Source organism: Haematobia irritans, chromosome 2 (assembly GCF_050003625.1).
Source record: "Haematobia irritans isolate KBUSLIRL chromosome 2, ASM5000362v1, whole genome shotgun sequence".
Taxonomy (NCBI): Eukaryota; Metazoa; Arthropoda; class Insecta; order Diptera; family Muscidae; genus Haematobia; species Haematobia irritans.
The window spans coordinates 19,033,883-19,050,463 of record NC_134398.1 but is presented as its reverse complement, the minus strand read 5'-3'; the positions used below and the strand labels follow the sequence as shown (position 1 = coordinate 19,050,463).

Below are 16,581 nucleotides of genomic sequence, written 5' to 3'. Positions count from 1 at the left end.
CTATAGAACATTTTTTCAAAATTTTATTTCTATAGAAAATTTTCTCACAATTTTATTTCTATACAAAATTTTGTCAAAATTTTATTTCTATAGAAAATCTTCTCAAAATTTTATTTTTATACAAAATTTTCTCACAATTTTATTTCTATACAATATTTTGTCACAATTTTATTTCTGTAGAAAATGTTCGCAAAATTTTATTTCTATTGAAAATTTTGTCAAAATGTTATTTCTGCAGACAATTTTAACAAAATTTTATTTCTAAAAAAATTTGGTCATAATTGTATTTCTATAGAAAATTTTATCAAAATTTTATTTTTACAGAACATTTTGTCAAGATTTTATTTGTATTGAAAATTTTGTCAAAATTTTATTTCTATAGAAATTTTTCTGAAAAATTTATTTCTATAGAAAATTTTTTTTCAAAATTTTATTTCCCTACAAAATTTTTTCAAAATTTTATTTCTGTAGAAAATTTTTTCAAAATTTCATTTCTATAAAAAATTTTGTCGAAATTTTTTTTCTATAGAAAATTTTGTCGAAATTTTATTTCTATAGAAATTTTTTTCGAAATTTTATTTCTATAGAAAATTTTAAATTTTTATTTCTACAAAAAATTTTAACAAAATTTTACTTCTATAGAAAATTTTCTCAAAATTTTAATTCTTTAGAAAATTGTAACAAAATGTTATTTCTATAGAAAATTTTATTCTTACAGAACATTTTGTCAAGATTTTATTTCTATTGAAAATTTTGTCAAAATGTTATTTATATAGAAAATTTTCTGAAAATTTTATTTCTATAGAAAATTTTTTTCAAAATTTTATTTCTCTACAAAATTTTTTCAAAATTTTATTTCTGTAGAAAATTTTTTCAAAATTTCATTTCTATAAAAAATTTTAACAAAATTTTATTTCTATAGCAAATTTAACAAAATTTTATTTCTATAGAAAATTTTGTCGAAATTTTATTTCTATAGAAAATTTTGTCGAAATTTTATTTCTATAGAAAATTGTGTCGAAATTTTATTTCTATAGAAAATTTTGTCAAAATTTTATTTCTATAGAAAATTTTAAATTTTTATTTCTACAAAAAATTTTAACAAAATTTTACTTCTATAGAAAGTTTTAACAAAATTTATTTTCTATAAAAAAAATTCTCAAAATTTTATTTCGATAGAAAATTTTGTCAATTTTTTTTCTATACAAAATTTTGTCAAATTTTTATTTCTATAGAAAATTTTCTTAAAATTTTATTTCTATAAAAAATGTTGTCAAAAAAACTCGAAATTGTATTTCTATAGAAACTTGTGTCAAAATTTATTTCCATAGAAAATTTTGTCACAATTTTATCCCGATAGAAAATTTTGTGAAAATTTTATTTGTTTTGTTTTTCATTGTTGGTTTGTTCTTCAATCATATTTCTTGGGAGCCACCGTGGTGCAATGGTTAGCATGCCCGCCTTGCATACACAAGGTCGTGGGTTTGATTCCTGCTTCGACCGAACACCAAAAAGTTTTTCAGCGGTGGATTATCCCACCTCAGTAATGCTGGTGACATTTCTGAGGGTTTCAAAACTTCTCAAAGTGGTTTCACTGCAATGTGGAACGCCGTTCGGACTCGGCGATAAAAAGGAGGTCCCTTGTCATTGAGCTTAACATGGAATCGGGCAGCACTCAGTGATAAGAGAGAAGTTCACCAATGTGGTATCACAATGGACTGAATAGTCTAAGTGAGCCTGATACATCGGGCTGCCACCTAACCTAACCTAACCTATATTTCTTGTTTTGGCCTCAGCTTAACCAACAGAGGAAAAGTATATTTGTCAATTTATTTGGGCAAATTCCTCTGACTGGAAAGTGGTTGGATGGACAGCCGTTTCGGAATTATCACATTCCTCATCGGCATCCTCTACTTGCAGCAAAACTATCAAACTATTATCAGAATAAATTCGGGTACTTTACTAAACCCAATCAAAATTACACTCGAACCTCCCGGTTTTCGATAGTCGGCTTTGCTTAAAATAAATTGTATACAAATATTCACTTTTAAGCTGAGATGAAAACAACAAATAAAATTTTATTTCTATAGAAGATTTTGTCAAAATTTTATTTCTATAGAAAATTTTTTCAAAATTTTATTTCTACAGAAGATTTTCTCAAAATTATATTTCTATAGAAAATTTTGTCAAAATTTTATTTCTGTAGAAAAATTTGTCATATTTTTATTTGACAAAACTGGAACTTGTGCCAAATTTGAAGGCGATTGGACTTAAAGTGCGACCTTGACTTTGATCACAAAAATGAGTTCAGAGATAGACGGACGGACGGACATGGCTAGATCGACTCAGGGACACACCCTGAGCATTATTGTCAAAGACACCATGTGTCTATCTTGTCTCCTTCTGGGTGTTGCAAACTTATGCCCTAACTTAAAATACCCTGTTCCACAGTGCGGCACAGAATTTTAACAAAATGGTTTTTCAATAGAAAATTTTAACAAAATTATATTTCTATAGAAAATTTTGTCAAAATATTATTTCTATAGAATATTTTATAAAATTTTAATGCTATAAAAAATTTTGTCAAAATTTTATATTTATAAAAAATTTTAACAAAATTTTATTTCTATAAAAAATGATGTCAAAATTTTATTTCTATAGAAATTTTTTGTAAAAATTTTATTTCAATCATATTTGTTGCTTTGGCCTCATCTTAAAACCATTACTTTGACTAAACAGCTTAACTAACAGAGGAAAAGTATATTTGTCAATTTATTTGGGCAAATTCCTCTGACTGCAAGGTGGTTGGATGGACAGCCGTTTCGAAATTACCACATTCCTCATCAGCATCCTCTGCTTGCAGCAAAACTATCTACCCATTATCAGAATAAATTCGGGTAGTTTATTAAACCCAATATGAAGTGCACTCGAACATCCCGAAAAACGATTTTCGATAGTCGGCTATGCTTAAAATACATTTTATACAAATATTCACTTTTAAGCTGAGATCAAAAGAAAAAATAAAATTTTATTTCTATAGAATTTTTTGTCGAAATTTTATTTCTATAGAAATTATTGTGAAACTTTATTTCAATAGAAAAGTTTATCAAAATTTTATTTCTGTCGAAAATTTTGTCGACATTTTATTTGTATAGAAAATTTTATCAAAATTTTATTTCTATAGAAAATTTTGTCCAAATTTTATTTCTGTAGAAAATTTTGTCAAAATTGTATTTCTATAGAAAATTTTGTCAAAATTTTATTTCTGTAGAAAATTTTGTTAAAACATTTTATTTCTATAAAAAATTTTAACAAAATTTTATTTCCATAGAAACTTTTAACGAAATTTTATTTTTATAAATTTTTATTTTTCAATATTTTATTTCTATAGAAAATTTTATCAAAATTTTATTTTTATAGAAAATTTTTCAAAATTTTATTTCTATAGAATTTTCGGTTTTTTCTTTTTACAAAAATTATCGTTTGTCAATTCTCACACAACTAAATTGTTGTTTCTGACTATGATCAATGTTTTCAAGTAATATGCGATAACTTCCGTCTACTTATCTTTTTGACAAAAATCACAGCAACAAATGTCGTGAATAGAGTATGCCCTACACACACACGGCGATAATGATGTCGGTAATGCTTATGGCATCGTAACGTCAAAGATCAATGTTTAACACTCTTAAAAATTTTTTGTATTTACACTATTCACAAATAAAGCGGGCAAAAGTCAATGCACTACACATTTCGCTACACCTGGTAGTTGTGGATCTATATGGTGTTAACTGAACTCTATGGTATTTTATATATGCATTTAAAGAAATGGCTCGATTTGCAAAGGGATAATTCCTATATGCTTGCTCTTCAAGAGGTTAGCACACAGAAAAAAATATCAACAATATTTTTTCCAATTAAAATATTAATTGATTTTTAAGAAATATTCAATTAAAATGTTAATTTTAATAGGTTCAATAAAATTTTTAAATTGAAGCAAAAATCAATCACTAAAATTAATTGTATCAATTAATATTTCAATTGGAACAATTAGTTTTTTTTAATTGACTTTGGCTATAAAAACAATTTAGGGAGTTTTCAATATTTAAAAACACTTGGTAACACTGCTTGTTGTGCACCATGTTTCGCACCACTCTAGAGTCCCTTTGTCGCCAAAGGCCTTATTAGAGCATCTTGAGTTCGTCCACATTTCCTCTTGTGTAGGGGTCTTAATAAATCATTGAAGCTGATCATGTTGCCCTTTACAGTATGTAGTTAGCTTTTTAAGCGTAATAGTTTTTGTTTTTATTTTTCATAACAATTTGTTTGTACTTTTGAAGTTCAAGTAATTGTTATCCAGTCAATGTTGAATGTTTTGGTCATTTTTCGATGTTTATTTTCATTGTTTAATGTTGAATTCTGAACGTTTTATTTGGATAGCATTTTTTCTTGGTCATTATATGTATTTTGTTTTATTGTTGTTCAGCAAAAACGTTTTAAAGTATATTAACTAAAAATATTTAAAAAAAAATGTCACCGAACAAATTGTTACTTTGCCAGAAAGTAGTTTTGTTAGGCTCATCTCGGAAGTGGTTGAGTTAAGCAATTAGTTGTGAATTAAAAGCGGAAGAGTTTAGAACGTTTTCTCAATATTGATGGCGTAAAATGGTTTAAAGGAATTAATTAAGGATACGAGGGAATGTTAAATTTACATTTGCCAGTTAACTTCTAAATAAAGTAAGAAAATTATACAGTACAGGGAAACCTACAAAACCAATAAATAAACAAAATTTAAATGAGGTAAAAACATACAGTGTTATCGATATGTCTTGCTACCAACTTCAGGCTAAGCTTAAGGCCTATGTAGCTAATTAAATTACAATTTAGTGTTATTTGTTAATAAACATGTAATTTTTTTTATAAAAAAAAAATTAGAATGCTATCTTGTCCAAACCGCTCAAGTGACAGCTAATTTTAGTGCATACAAGCTTACAAAATCATTGTGATATATTTCACTCAGATATAAAATTATTCGTGATAGAACTCAAATGTGATATATCTCTGCTTTATATTTGGCCAAAAAACCAGTGGAAAAGTTTTTTTTTGGATACGGAAGTGATGCAAATTAGCGCAGAAGCGATAAATGTAACATGGGCATGTCATAAACAAAATTTTGATAGAGTTTTCTATAAAAATAAAATTTTTAAAAAATTTTCTATAAAAATAAAATTTTGACTAAATTTTCTATAGAAATAAAATGTTGACAACTTTTCTATAGAAATAAAATTTTAAGAAAAATTTTTATAGAAATAAAGTTTTGTCAAAATTTTGTATAAAAGTGAAATTTTGACAACATTTTCTACAGAAATAAAATGTTAGGATATTTTCCACAGTACTAAAATTTGGAGAAAATTTTACATAGCAATAAAATTTTGACAAAATTTTCCGTAATAATAAAGTTTTGACCAAATTTTCTATAGAAATAAAATGTTGACAAAATTTTCTATAGAAGTAAAATTTTGACAAAATTTTCTACAGAAATAAAATGTTAGGAATTTTTCTATAGAAATAAAATTTTTACATAGCAATAAAATTTTGACAAATTTTCCGTAGTATTAAACTTTTGACAAAATGTTCTATTAAAATCAAATGTTGACAAAATTTTCTATAAAAATAAAATTTTAAGAAAAAGAAAGAAAGAAAGTTTGTATAGGAGTGAAATTTTGACAAAAGTTTGTATAGGAGTGAAATTTTGACAAAATTTTCAATAGAAGTAAAATTTTGACAAAATTTTCTACAGAAATAAAATGTTGACAAAATTTTCTACAGAAATAAAATGTTAGGAAATTTCATAAAGCAATAACATTTGGAGAACATTTCACATAGCAATAAAATTTTGACAACATTTTCCGTAGTAATAAAATTTTGACAAAATTTTCTATAGAAATAAAATTTTAAGAATTTTTTTTTATAGAAATAAAGTTTTGACAACATTTTCTATAGAAATAAAATGTTGACAAAATTTTCTACAGCAGTAAAATTTTGACAAAATTTTCTACAGAAACTGTTAGGAAATTTTCTATAGTAATAAAATTTAGAGAAAATTTTACATAGCAATAAAATTTTGACAAAATTTTCCGTAGTAATAAAGTTTTGACAAAATTTTCTATAAAAATAAAATTTTAAGAAAATTTTGTATAGAAATAAAGTTTTGACAAAAGTTTGCATACAAGTGAAATTTTGACAACATTTTCAACAGAAATAAAATGTTAGGATATTTTCTACAGTACTAAAATTTGGAGACAATTTTACATAGCAATAAAATTTTGACAAAATTTTCCGTAATAATAAAGTTTTGACAAAATTTTCTATAGAAATAAAATGTTGACAAAATTTTCTATAAAAATAAAATTTTAAGAAATTTTTTTATAGAAATAAAGTTTTGACAAAAGTTTGTATAGAAGTGAAATTTTGACAACATTTTCTATATATATAAATTTCTATAAAAGTTAAATTTTGACATTTTCTATATAAATAAAATTTTGACAAAATTTTCTATAGAAGTAAAATTTTGACAAAATTTTCTGCAGAAATAAAATGCTAGGAAATTTTCTATAGTAATAAAATTTTGAGAAAATTTTACATAGCAATAAAATTTTGAAAACATTTTCCGTAGAATAAAGTTTTGACAAAATTTTCTATAGAAACAAAATTTTGACAAAATTTTCTATAAAAATAAAATTTGAAGAAATTTTTTTATAGAAATAAAGTTTTAACAACATTTTCTATATAAATAAAATTTTGACAAAATTTTCTACAGAACTACAATTTTGACAAAATTTTCTACAGAAACTGTTAGGAAATTTTCTATAGTAATAAAATTTGGAGAAAATTTTACATAGCAATAAAATTTTGACAAAATTTTCCGTAATAATAAAGTTTTGACAAAATTTTCTATAAAAATAAAATTTTAAGAAAATTTTTTATAGAAATAAAGTTTTGACAAAAGTTTGTATACAAGTGAAATTTTGACAACATTTTCAACAGAAATAAAATATTAGGATATTTTCCACAGTACTAAAATTTGGAGACAATTTTACATAGCAATAAAATTTTGACAAAATTTTCCGTAATAATAAAGTTTTGACAAAATTTTCTATAGAAATAAAATGTTGACAAAATTTTCTATAAAAATAAAATTTTAAGAAATTTTTTTATAGAAATAAAGTTTTGACAAAAGTTTGTATAGAAGTGAAATTTTGACAACATTTTCTATTTAAATAAATTTCTATAGAAGTTAAATTTTGACATTTTCTATATAAATAAAATTTTGACAAAATTTTCTATTGAAGTAAAATTTTGACAAAATTTTCTGCAGAAATAAAATGATAAGAAATTTTCTATAGTAATATAATTTTGAGAAAATTTTACATAGCAATAAAATTTTGACAACGTTTTCCGTAGTAATAAAGTTTTGACAAAATTTTCTATAGAAATAAAATGTTGACAAAATTTTCTATAAAAATAAAATTTGAAGAAATTTTTTATAGAAATAAAGTTTTGACAAAAGTTTGTATAGAAGTGAAATTTTGACAACATTTTCTATATAAATAAATTTCTATAGAAGTAAAATTTTGACAACATTTTTTTTTATAAATAAAATGTTGACAAAATTTTCTATAGAAGCAAAATGTTGACAAGATTTTCTACAGAAAAAAATGTTGATAAAATTTTCTGTAGAAGTAAAATTTTCCACAGAAATAAAATTTTGACAAAATTTTCTGTAGAAGTAAAATTTTGACAAAATTTTACATAGTAATAAAATTTTGACAAAATTTCCGTAGTAATAAAGTTTAGCCAAAATTTTCTATAGAAATAAAATTTTGACACAATTTTCTATAAAAATGAAATTTTAAGAAAAATTTTTATAGAAATAAAATTTTAACAAAAGTTTGAATAGATGTGAAGTTTTGACAACATTTTCTATAGAAATAAAATATTGACGAAATTTTCTATAGAAGTAAAGTGTTGACAAAATTTTCTACAGAAAAAAACGTTGACAAAATTTTCTATAGAAGTAAAATTTTGGCAAAATTTTACATAGCAATAAAATTTTGAAAAAATGTTCTGTAGTAATAAAGTTTTGACAAAATTTTCTAAAGAAATAAAATGTCGAGAAAATTTTCTATAAAAATAAAATTTTAAGAAAATTTTTTATAGAAATAAAGTTTTGACAAAAGTTTGTTTAGAAGTGAAATTTTGATAATATTTTCTATAGAAATAAAATGTTGACAAAATTTTCTATAGAAGTAAAATTTGCTACAGAAATAAAATTTTGACAAAATTTTCTATAGAAGTAAAATTTTGACAAAATTTTCTGCAGAGATAAAATGCTAGGAAATTTTCTATAGTAATAAAATTTGGAGAAAATTTTACATAGCAATAAAATTTTGGGAAAGTTTTCCGTAGCAATAAAATTTTGACAAAATTTCTATAGAAGTAAAATTATTGACAAAATTTTCTATAGAAATTAAATTTTGACAAAGTTTCCTATAGAAATAAAATTTGGAGAAAATTTTACATAGAAATAAAATTTTAAACAATTTTTTTACAGAAATACAATTGTGACAAAATTTTCTATAGAAAAAGACTTCGACAAAATTTTCTATAGAAATAAAATTGTGACAAAATGTTCTATAGAACTAAAATTTTGAGAAAATATTCTATAAAAATTAAATTTAGATAATATTTTCTACAGAAATAAAATTTTGACAAAATTTGCTATAGAAGTAAAATTTTGACAAAATTTTCTACAGAAATGAAATGCCAGGAAATTTTCTATAATAATAAAATTTGGAGAATAATAAAATTTGGACGATATTTTCTATCGAAATAAAATTTTGACAAAATTGTCTACAGCAATAAAATTTGGACATACTTTTCAATAGAAATAAAATTTTCTATTGAAAAAGTTTTCTATAGAAATAAAATTTTTACCAAATTTTCTGTAGAAACAAGGTTTAAAAAATTTTCTATAGAAACATAGTTTTCAGAAAATCTTCTACTATATAAAAATAAGTCGGGTTTTCCTTTCTGACGCAATAACTCCAGAACGCACGAACCGATTTCCACGGTTTTGTATTCGTTGGAAAAGTCTCGGCCTCCGTGAGGTTTATAGAAAGATTCAAGAATTCAAAAAATCAAGAAAAATTTCAGCGGGAAAATCTGTTTTATATACAGCGCACATTACAAAAATATATAATTTGAATTCATCGCAGTTGCTTTTGTTATAAAATAATTTTATTTTTCTCACATGAAAAATGTCCAGAGAACGCAGAGGATAATCATGTGGTGAAAATAGGGAACCTAATTTTTTGATATCTGGTGGGGGAGGGGCACATCCCTCTTGCCCGACTTTTACGAAATTGGGCCAAAGTTCTCCGATTTGGATGAAATTTCCAAGGAAGGTTAGGGGTGATGTCTAGACAAAAACTTTATTTACTTTATTTTTAGATATCTGATCGCGGAGGTGGACCATCCCTATATACGATTTTTGTTTAAAGTACAGAAAAATACAGTAAAATTCTCTAATTTACTTGAGATTTACAGAGAACACGCCGTGAGGTTATGAATTTATTATGGAGTACCTGATGTTTTAATATTTGAACGGGAACAGGGACCTCCCCCTTGTACGACTTTTTCAAAATTGGAACAAAATTATCCGATTTGCTTGAAATTTTCAGGGATGGTTGAAGGGGGCGACTAGGCAAGGACCAGCTACTTTATTTTTCGATATTTTGTCGAGGAGGGGCCTCCCATATGTCCGATTTTTTTAAAGTACAGAGAAAAAACAAAAATTTGTCGACTTACTGAAATTTTACGGAGAACTTGGGGAAGATTATGAAATTTATAAGAGGTATATGATTTTTTAATATTTGGTCGGGTAAAAAATAAAAGGGCACAGGGAGACCTTATTTCTCCTCACGTATATACCGTGAAACAATTAAACTTTTTCAATTTACTAGAAATTTACAGAGGATGTGGGGTAGGTTATATTATTATAATGGATATCATATTTTGTGTCATTCGGAAGGAAGGGGCATTCCCTTGCCCTGCTGTTTAAAAATTTGGCTTATAATTTGCTTGAGATTTTCTGGGACGTCTGCACAATATACCCAATACCATTTTTCGATATTTGGACGGGGAGGAAGACCTCCTCTAAAACTAAAAAAAAAAACTAGAGTTCTCAAGTTTACTTGAAATTTACAAAGGCCGTAAGGGTTGGTTATGAAATCAATATGGTGTACTTGATTTTTGGGTATTTGGATGGGAACCGTCTCCTTGCCCCACACTATGAAACTTGAAGGAAAGTTTACAAAGTTTCTTGCAATTTGCAGAGTAAGTGACATCCCTTTAAAAAAATAGAGCAAACTCTAACCTTCTCCGATTTACTTGAAATTGGGAGAAGATGATTAAATTTATACAGGGTAGATGATTTTTCGATGTCTGGTTGGGGAAAGGGAATATAGGGTACGTGAATTTACGATATCTGGTCGGGGAGGAGCGATGGAGGGGGGTTCCCTTTTGCCCGATTTTTTGAAAATAGAAAGTACAGGATTGTCGATAAATGGGAACTCGGTACATAATTTTATGATTTTTCCAAAAGCTTCTCCCAGACTTTTCAAGTAAAAAACATAAATTTACATGAAGTTGACAGGCAAAGTAGTGGGTGCTTCAATTTCCAGTATATGTTTGGGAAAAGAATGTTCTTCGTGTCCAACACTTTAACAAATTTTTAAGTACTTTTAGGTTAGGTTAGGTTAGGTTATGTGGCAGCCCGATGTATCAGGCTCACTTAGACTATTCAGTCCATTGTGATACCACAGTGGTGAACTTCTCTCTTATCACTGAGTGCTGCCCGATTCCATGTTAAGCTCAATGACAAGGGACCTCCTTTTTATAGCCGAGTCCGAACGGCGTTCCACATTGCAGTGAAACCACTTAGAGAAGCTTTGAAACCCTCAGAAATGTCACCAGCATTACTGAGGTGGGATAATCCATCGCTGAAAAACTTTCTGGTGTTCGGTCGTAGCAGGAATCGAACTCACGACCTTGTGTATGCAAGGCGGGCATGCTAACCATTGCACCACGGTGGTACTTTTACTTTTTTCCGATTTATTGGATGGTATGTTGTGGAGAAGTATACCTCCCCTTGATAAACCACGCTTGAAATTCACAGGAAATGTAGAAGATTGTCCAACGTTTTGAATACAGAAAAATTAAAAAACAAAAAATTGGTTGAAAGGGAACACCCCCTACCCTACGTTTGTTAGGCCGGTCCGTTTGATACCATATACTAACATCGCGTACCAAATTTCAACCGAATCGGATGGATTTTGCTCTTCCACGGTGCTCCGGAGGTCAAATCTGGGGTTTGGTTTATATAGGGGCTATATATAATTATGGACCGATTTCGACCAATTTTTGCATGGGTGTTTGAGGCCATATATTAACACCACGTTCCAAATTTCAACTGAATTAGATGAATTTTGGTCTTCCAAGAGGCTCCGAAGGTCAAATCTGGTGATCGGTTTATATGGGGGCTATATGTAATTATGGACCGATTTCGACCAATTTTTGCATGGTCATTGGAGACCATATACTAACACCATGTACCAAATTTCAGCCGGATCGGATGAAATTTGCTTCTCTTAGAGGATTCGCAAGCCAAATTTGGGGGTCCGTTTATATGGGGGCTATACGTAAAAGTGGACCGATATGGCCCATCCGACCTACATCAATAACAACTATTTGTGCCAAATTTCAAGTCGATAGCTTGTTTCGTTCGGAAGTTAGCGTGATTTCAATAGACGGACGGACATGCTCAGATCGACTCAGAATTTCACCACGACCTTGAATATATATAGTTAATGGGGTCTTAGAGAAATATTTCGATGTGTTACAAACGGAATGACAAAGTTAATAATCCCCCATCCTATGGTGGAGGGTATAAAAATAAATATTTAGGTCTTTGCCTTCATTGCATTACATATCACTTTAAAATATATTTTTGTGAAATGGAAATTAGTTACCATATCTGAAGGTTCATTAAAATTAACTGTAATTGTTAAACCCTCTTTTTTCTACTTTCAGATTCGTCCCACAATATTTGGTCAATAAATGAAATCCTTTCATCTTCTACTACGTCTAATTATTGCCTTTCTCCTAACTCCACGCCATGCTGCTCCACGGCAAAATGATATCAATTACTTCCTCAACCAATCCGGTATACATAAAACAAATTTCAATCTCCAAAAAGCCCGTAATGGTAAACTATTGGTTACCAATTTGGATAATGGCCGTGACATCTTCGTATACCTTAGGAGACTTTTACTTAATCGATCCTCGGAAAATTGGAACCGTTTGTATAGAATCAATTGGGAACAGGGTAAAATTCAGAAACCCCGAAAATGGTATGAATTTCCTTGTCAGTTAAATGGTTCGAGATCCTTAGTGCCGCCCACCAGTGTAGATGAACTACGACCTGGTGATATTGATGTAATAGCTGCCATAGGTGATTCACTGACTGCAGGCAATGGCGTTCTATCGAATACAGTTTTTGATCTTCTCACTGAATTTCGTGGAATGAGTTTTTCGGGAGGTGGTATGGCTGATTGGAGGACAATTCTGACACTACCCAACATCCTTAGGGTATTCAATCCTAAATTGTATGGTTTCTCTGTGGATAATGTGGTCACAGTAGATCGTCAATCCCATTTGAATATAGCCGAACCAATGATTATGTCTCGGGATCTGGTCTATCAAGTTCAAATTCTTATACAACGTATGCGTCAAGATCCTCACATCGATATGGCAAAACATTGGAAACTTTTAACCATTTTTGTGGGCAACAATGATATATGCTCGGACATGTGTCACCATCAGAATTTATGGAAATTTTTACAACTTCATGAGCGCGACCTAAGAAATGCCTTAACTTTGTTACGTGATAATATACCAAGATTGATGGTGAATCTAATACCAGTTCCTAATATGGTCAAGACGATACATCAAATGCAAAATATCCCTTTGGCATGTCAGATGGTTCATAGTGGTGCCTGTCATTGTATCTTTAGTGAACGTTATACGTCGAAATATTTAGAAAAAATTTCTGAATTTATTTCACGATGGCAACATGTTGATGAATTTGTTACCTCGCTAAAGGAATTCTATACAAAAGATTTTGTTGTTCTCTATCAATCATTCACCGCCAATGTTAGTCTACCAGTGAAGGACAATGGTGATACAGATCTTCGTTTTTTGGCCAGTGATTGTTTTCATTTTAGTCAATTGGGTCATGCCGCTGCAGCCAATGAACTATGGAATAATATGTTACAAGCTCCTCGACAAAAGGAATCCTTTTTTGTGGAACCTTTCGTGAGATTTGAATGTCCCACCGAGCAGAGACCCTATATAGCTACCTATAAAAATAGTTTTAAGTAAAGGCCTTAAATACGATGTGATATTTTTATAAGATTATTATATTGTTCCTATATATTAATTTAGAATTTTTTTCTAAGAATTTTTTTTTTAAAATTGGTAAAATTAAATTTCTTTACACTTCTTCGTTTAGAGGCTTTTTTTCTGAAATTTACTTCTTGGTCTTGTAGACTCTTCAATTTTTGTAAGGTTTGCCTGAAATTGGAAATATGGATGTACTTTAGATACACAAAGACCGAAATTAAATTTTATTTTTTTGCGATCCACGGTTTGCTAAAACCTCATATAGGTTAGGTTAGTTATAATGGACTGTCATTTCAGGCTCACTTACCACAGTGGTGAACTTCTCTCTTATCACTGAGTGCTGAGAACTACCCAATTCTATGCTTAGTTCAATGACAAGGGACCAAGTCCAAATGGCGTTCCACATTGCGGTGCTTTGAAACACTCAAATATGACACCAGTATTACTGAGAGAGGATAACACAGTTCTGAAAAATTTGTTGGTGTTTGGTCGAACCAGAATTGTACACATGACCCTTTGAATGCAAGGCGGGCATGCTAACCTCTGTACCACTGTAACTCCCATATATAAACAGACCAACGAAGACACCGCAATATATTCCAATATGTCAGAAATTCTAATTCTAGACGTATTTTAAGCATGGTTACGCCAAAAGTATACTACCAAAATTTGGAGAAAATTTTAGCAAAAAACTATCAAATACAAAAATCTTATTTTATAGCAAATTTTATTTATTCAAAACTTTATTTTTATAGAAAATTTTATTTATATGGAAAACATTCTATGGAAAATTTTGACAAAATTTTATTTCTATAGAAAATTTTGTCAAAATTTATTTCTATAGAAAATTTTGTCAAAATTTTATTTCTATAGAAAATTTTGTCAAAATTTTATTTCTATAGAAAATTTTGTCAAAATTTTATTTCTATAGAAAATTTTGTCAAAATTTTATTTCTATAGAAAATTTTGTCCAAATTTTATTTTTATAGAAAATTTTGTCAAAATTTTATTTCCACAGAAAATTTTTGTCAAAATTTTATTTCCATAGAAAATTTTGTCAAAATTTTATTTTCATAGAAAGATTTGTCAAAATTTTATTTTCATAGAAAATTTTGTCAAAATTTTATTTCTATAGAAATTTCTGCCAAAATTTTGTTTCCATAAAAAATTTTGTCAAAATTTTGTTTCCATAGAAAGTTTTGTCAAAACTTTATTTCTATAGAAAATTTGGTCAAATTTTATTTTCATAGAAAATTTTGTCAAAATTTTATTTCTATAGAAAATTTTGTCAAAATTTTATTATTATAGAAAATTTTGTCAAAATTTTCTTTCCATAGAAAATTTTTGTCAAAATTTTATTTCCATGGAAAATTTTGTCAAAATTTTATTTTCATAGAAAATTTTGCCAAAATTTTATTTCTATAGAAAATTTTGTCAAACTTTAAATTTTATAGAAAATTTTGTCAAAATTTTATTTCCATAGAAAATTTTTGTCAAAATTTTATTTCCATAGAAAATTTTGTTAAAATTTTATTTTCATAGAAAGATTTGTCAAAATTTTATTTTCATAGAAAATTTTGTCAAAATTTTATTTCTATAGAAATTTCTGCCAAAATTTTGTTTCCATAAAAAATTTTGTCAAAATTTTGTTTCCATAGAAAGTTTTGTCAAAACTTTATTTCTATAGAAAATTTGGTCAAATTTTATTTTCATAGAAAATTTTGTCAAAATTTTATTTCTATAGAAAATTTTGTCAAAATTTTATTATTATAGAAAATTTTGTCAAAATTTTATTTCCATAGAAAATTTTTGTCAAAATATTATTTTTATAGAAAATTTTGTCAAAATTTTATTTCCATAGAAAATTTTTGTCAAAATTTTATTTCCATAGAAAATTTTGTCAAAATTTTATTTTCATAGAAAATTTTGCCAAAATTTTATTTGTATAGAAAATTTTGTCAAAATTTTATTTTTATAGAAAATTTTGACAAAATTTTATTTCCATAGAAAATTTTTGTCAAAATTTTATTTTCATAGAAAATTTTGCCAAAATTTTATTTTCATAGAAAATTTTGTCAAAATTGTATTTCTATACAAAATTTTATTTTTATAGAAAATTTCCATAGAAAATTTTTGTCAAAGTTTTATTTCCATAGAAAATTTTTGTCAAAATTTTATTTCTATAGAAATTTCTGCCAAAATTTTGTTTCCATAAAAAATTTTGTCAAAATTTTATTTCTATAGAAACTTTTGTCAAATTTTATTTCTATAGGAAATTTAGTCAAAATTTTATTTCTGTAGAATATTTTGTCAAAATTTTATTTCTATTGAAAATTTTGTCAAAATTTTATTTTTATAGAAAATTTTGTCCAAATTTTATTTTTATAGAAAATATTGTCAAAATTTTATTGTTGTTGTTTTTTTGATTTCAGCTTAAAACCATGCATTGACTAAACTACAAATATAGTTTAACCAACAGAGGAAAATAATGTTTGTCAAATTTATTTGGGCAAAGCCCTATAGACTGCAAAATGGTTGGATGGAATTACCACATTCCTCATCAGCATCCTCTACTTGCAGCAAAACTATCAAGCAATTATCAGAATAAATTCAGGCAGTTCATTAAACCCAACAATGTACCACACTGGAACCTTCCGAAAAAAGGTTTTACATGATAGCCGGCTTATGCCAAAATAAATTCGTACAAACATATCTCTTTTCCCTTGCCACCGCCAAATCATCGATTTGAGTGCAGTTGGCTGGGTTTATTTTGAGCGTGCTTCCCCTTCTTTCATTCGTTTTGTTTTGTTATTGTTGTTTTTTTTATTTCCATAGAAAATTTGTCAAAATTTTATTTCTATACAAAATTTTATTTCTATAGAAATTTCTGCCAAAATTTTGTTTCCATAGAAAATTTTTTCAAAATTTTATTTCTATAGAAAATTTTGTCAAATTTTATTTCCATAGAAAATGTTGTCAAAATTTTATTTCTATAGGAAATTTTGTCAAAATTTTATTTATATAGAAAATTTTGTCAAAATATTATTTTTATAGAAA

The 16,581-nt window shown here is 27.0% G+C and overlaps 1 protein-coding gene across 1 annotated transcript; it reads left to right on the top strand.

Annotated features, from left to right (window-relative positions):
• The first annotated feature begins 4,583 nt into the window (after positions 1–4,583).
• On the top strand, positions 4,584–13,561 carry LOC142227122 (phospholipase B1, membrane-associated-like). The gene is made up of 2 exons (XM_075297471.1): positions 4,584–4,737; positions 12,154–13,561. The coding sequence occupies exon 2, from the start codon at positions 12,181–12,183 to the stop codon at positions 13,501–13,503; it is 1,323 nt and encodes a 440-aa protein (XP_075153586.1). The 5' UTR covers positions 4,584–4,737; positions 12,154–12,180; the 3' UTR covers positions 13,504–13,561.
• Positions 13,562–16,581: the final 3,020 nt, after the last annotated feature.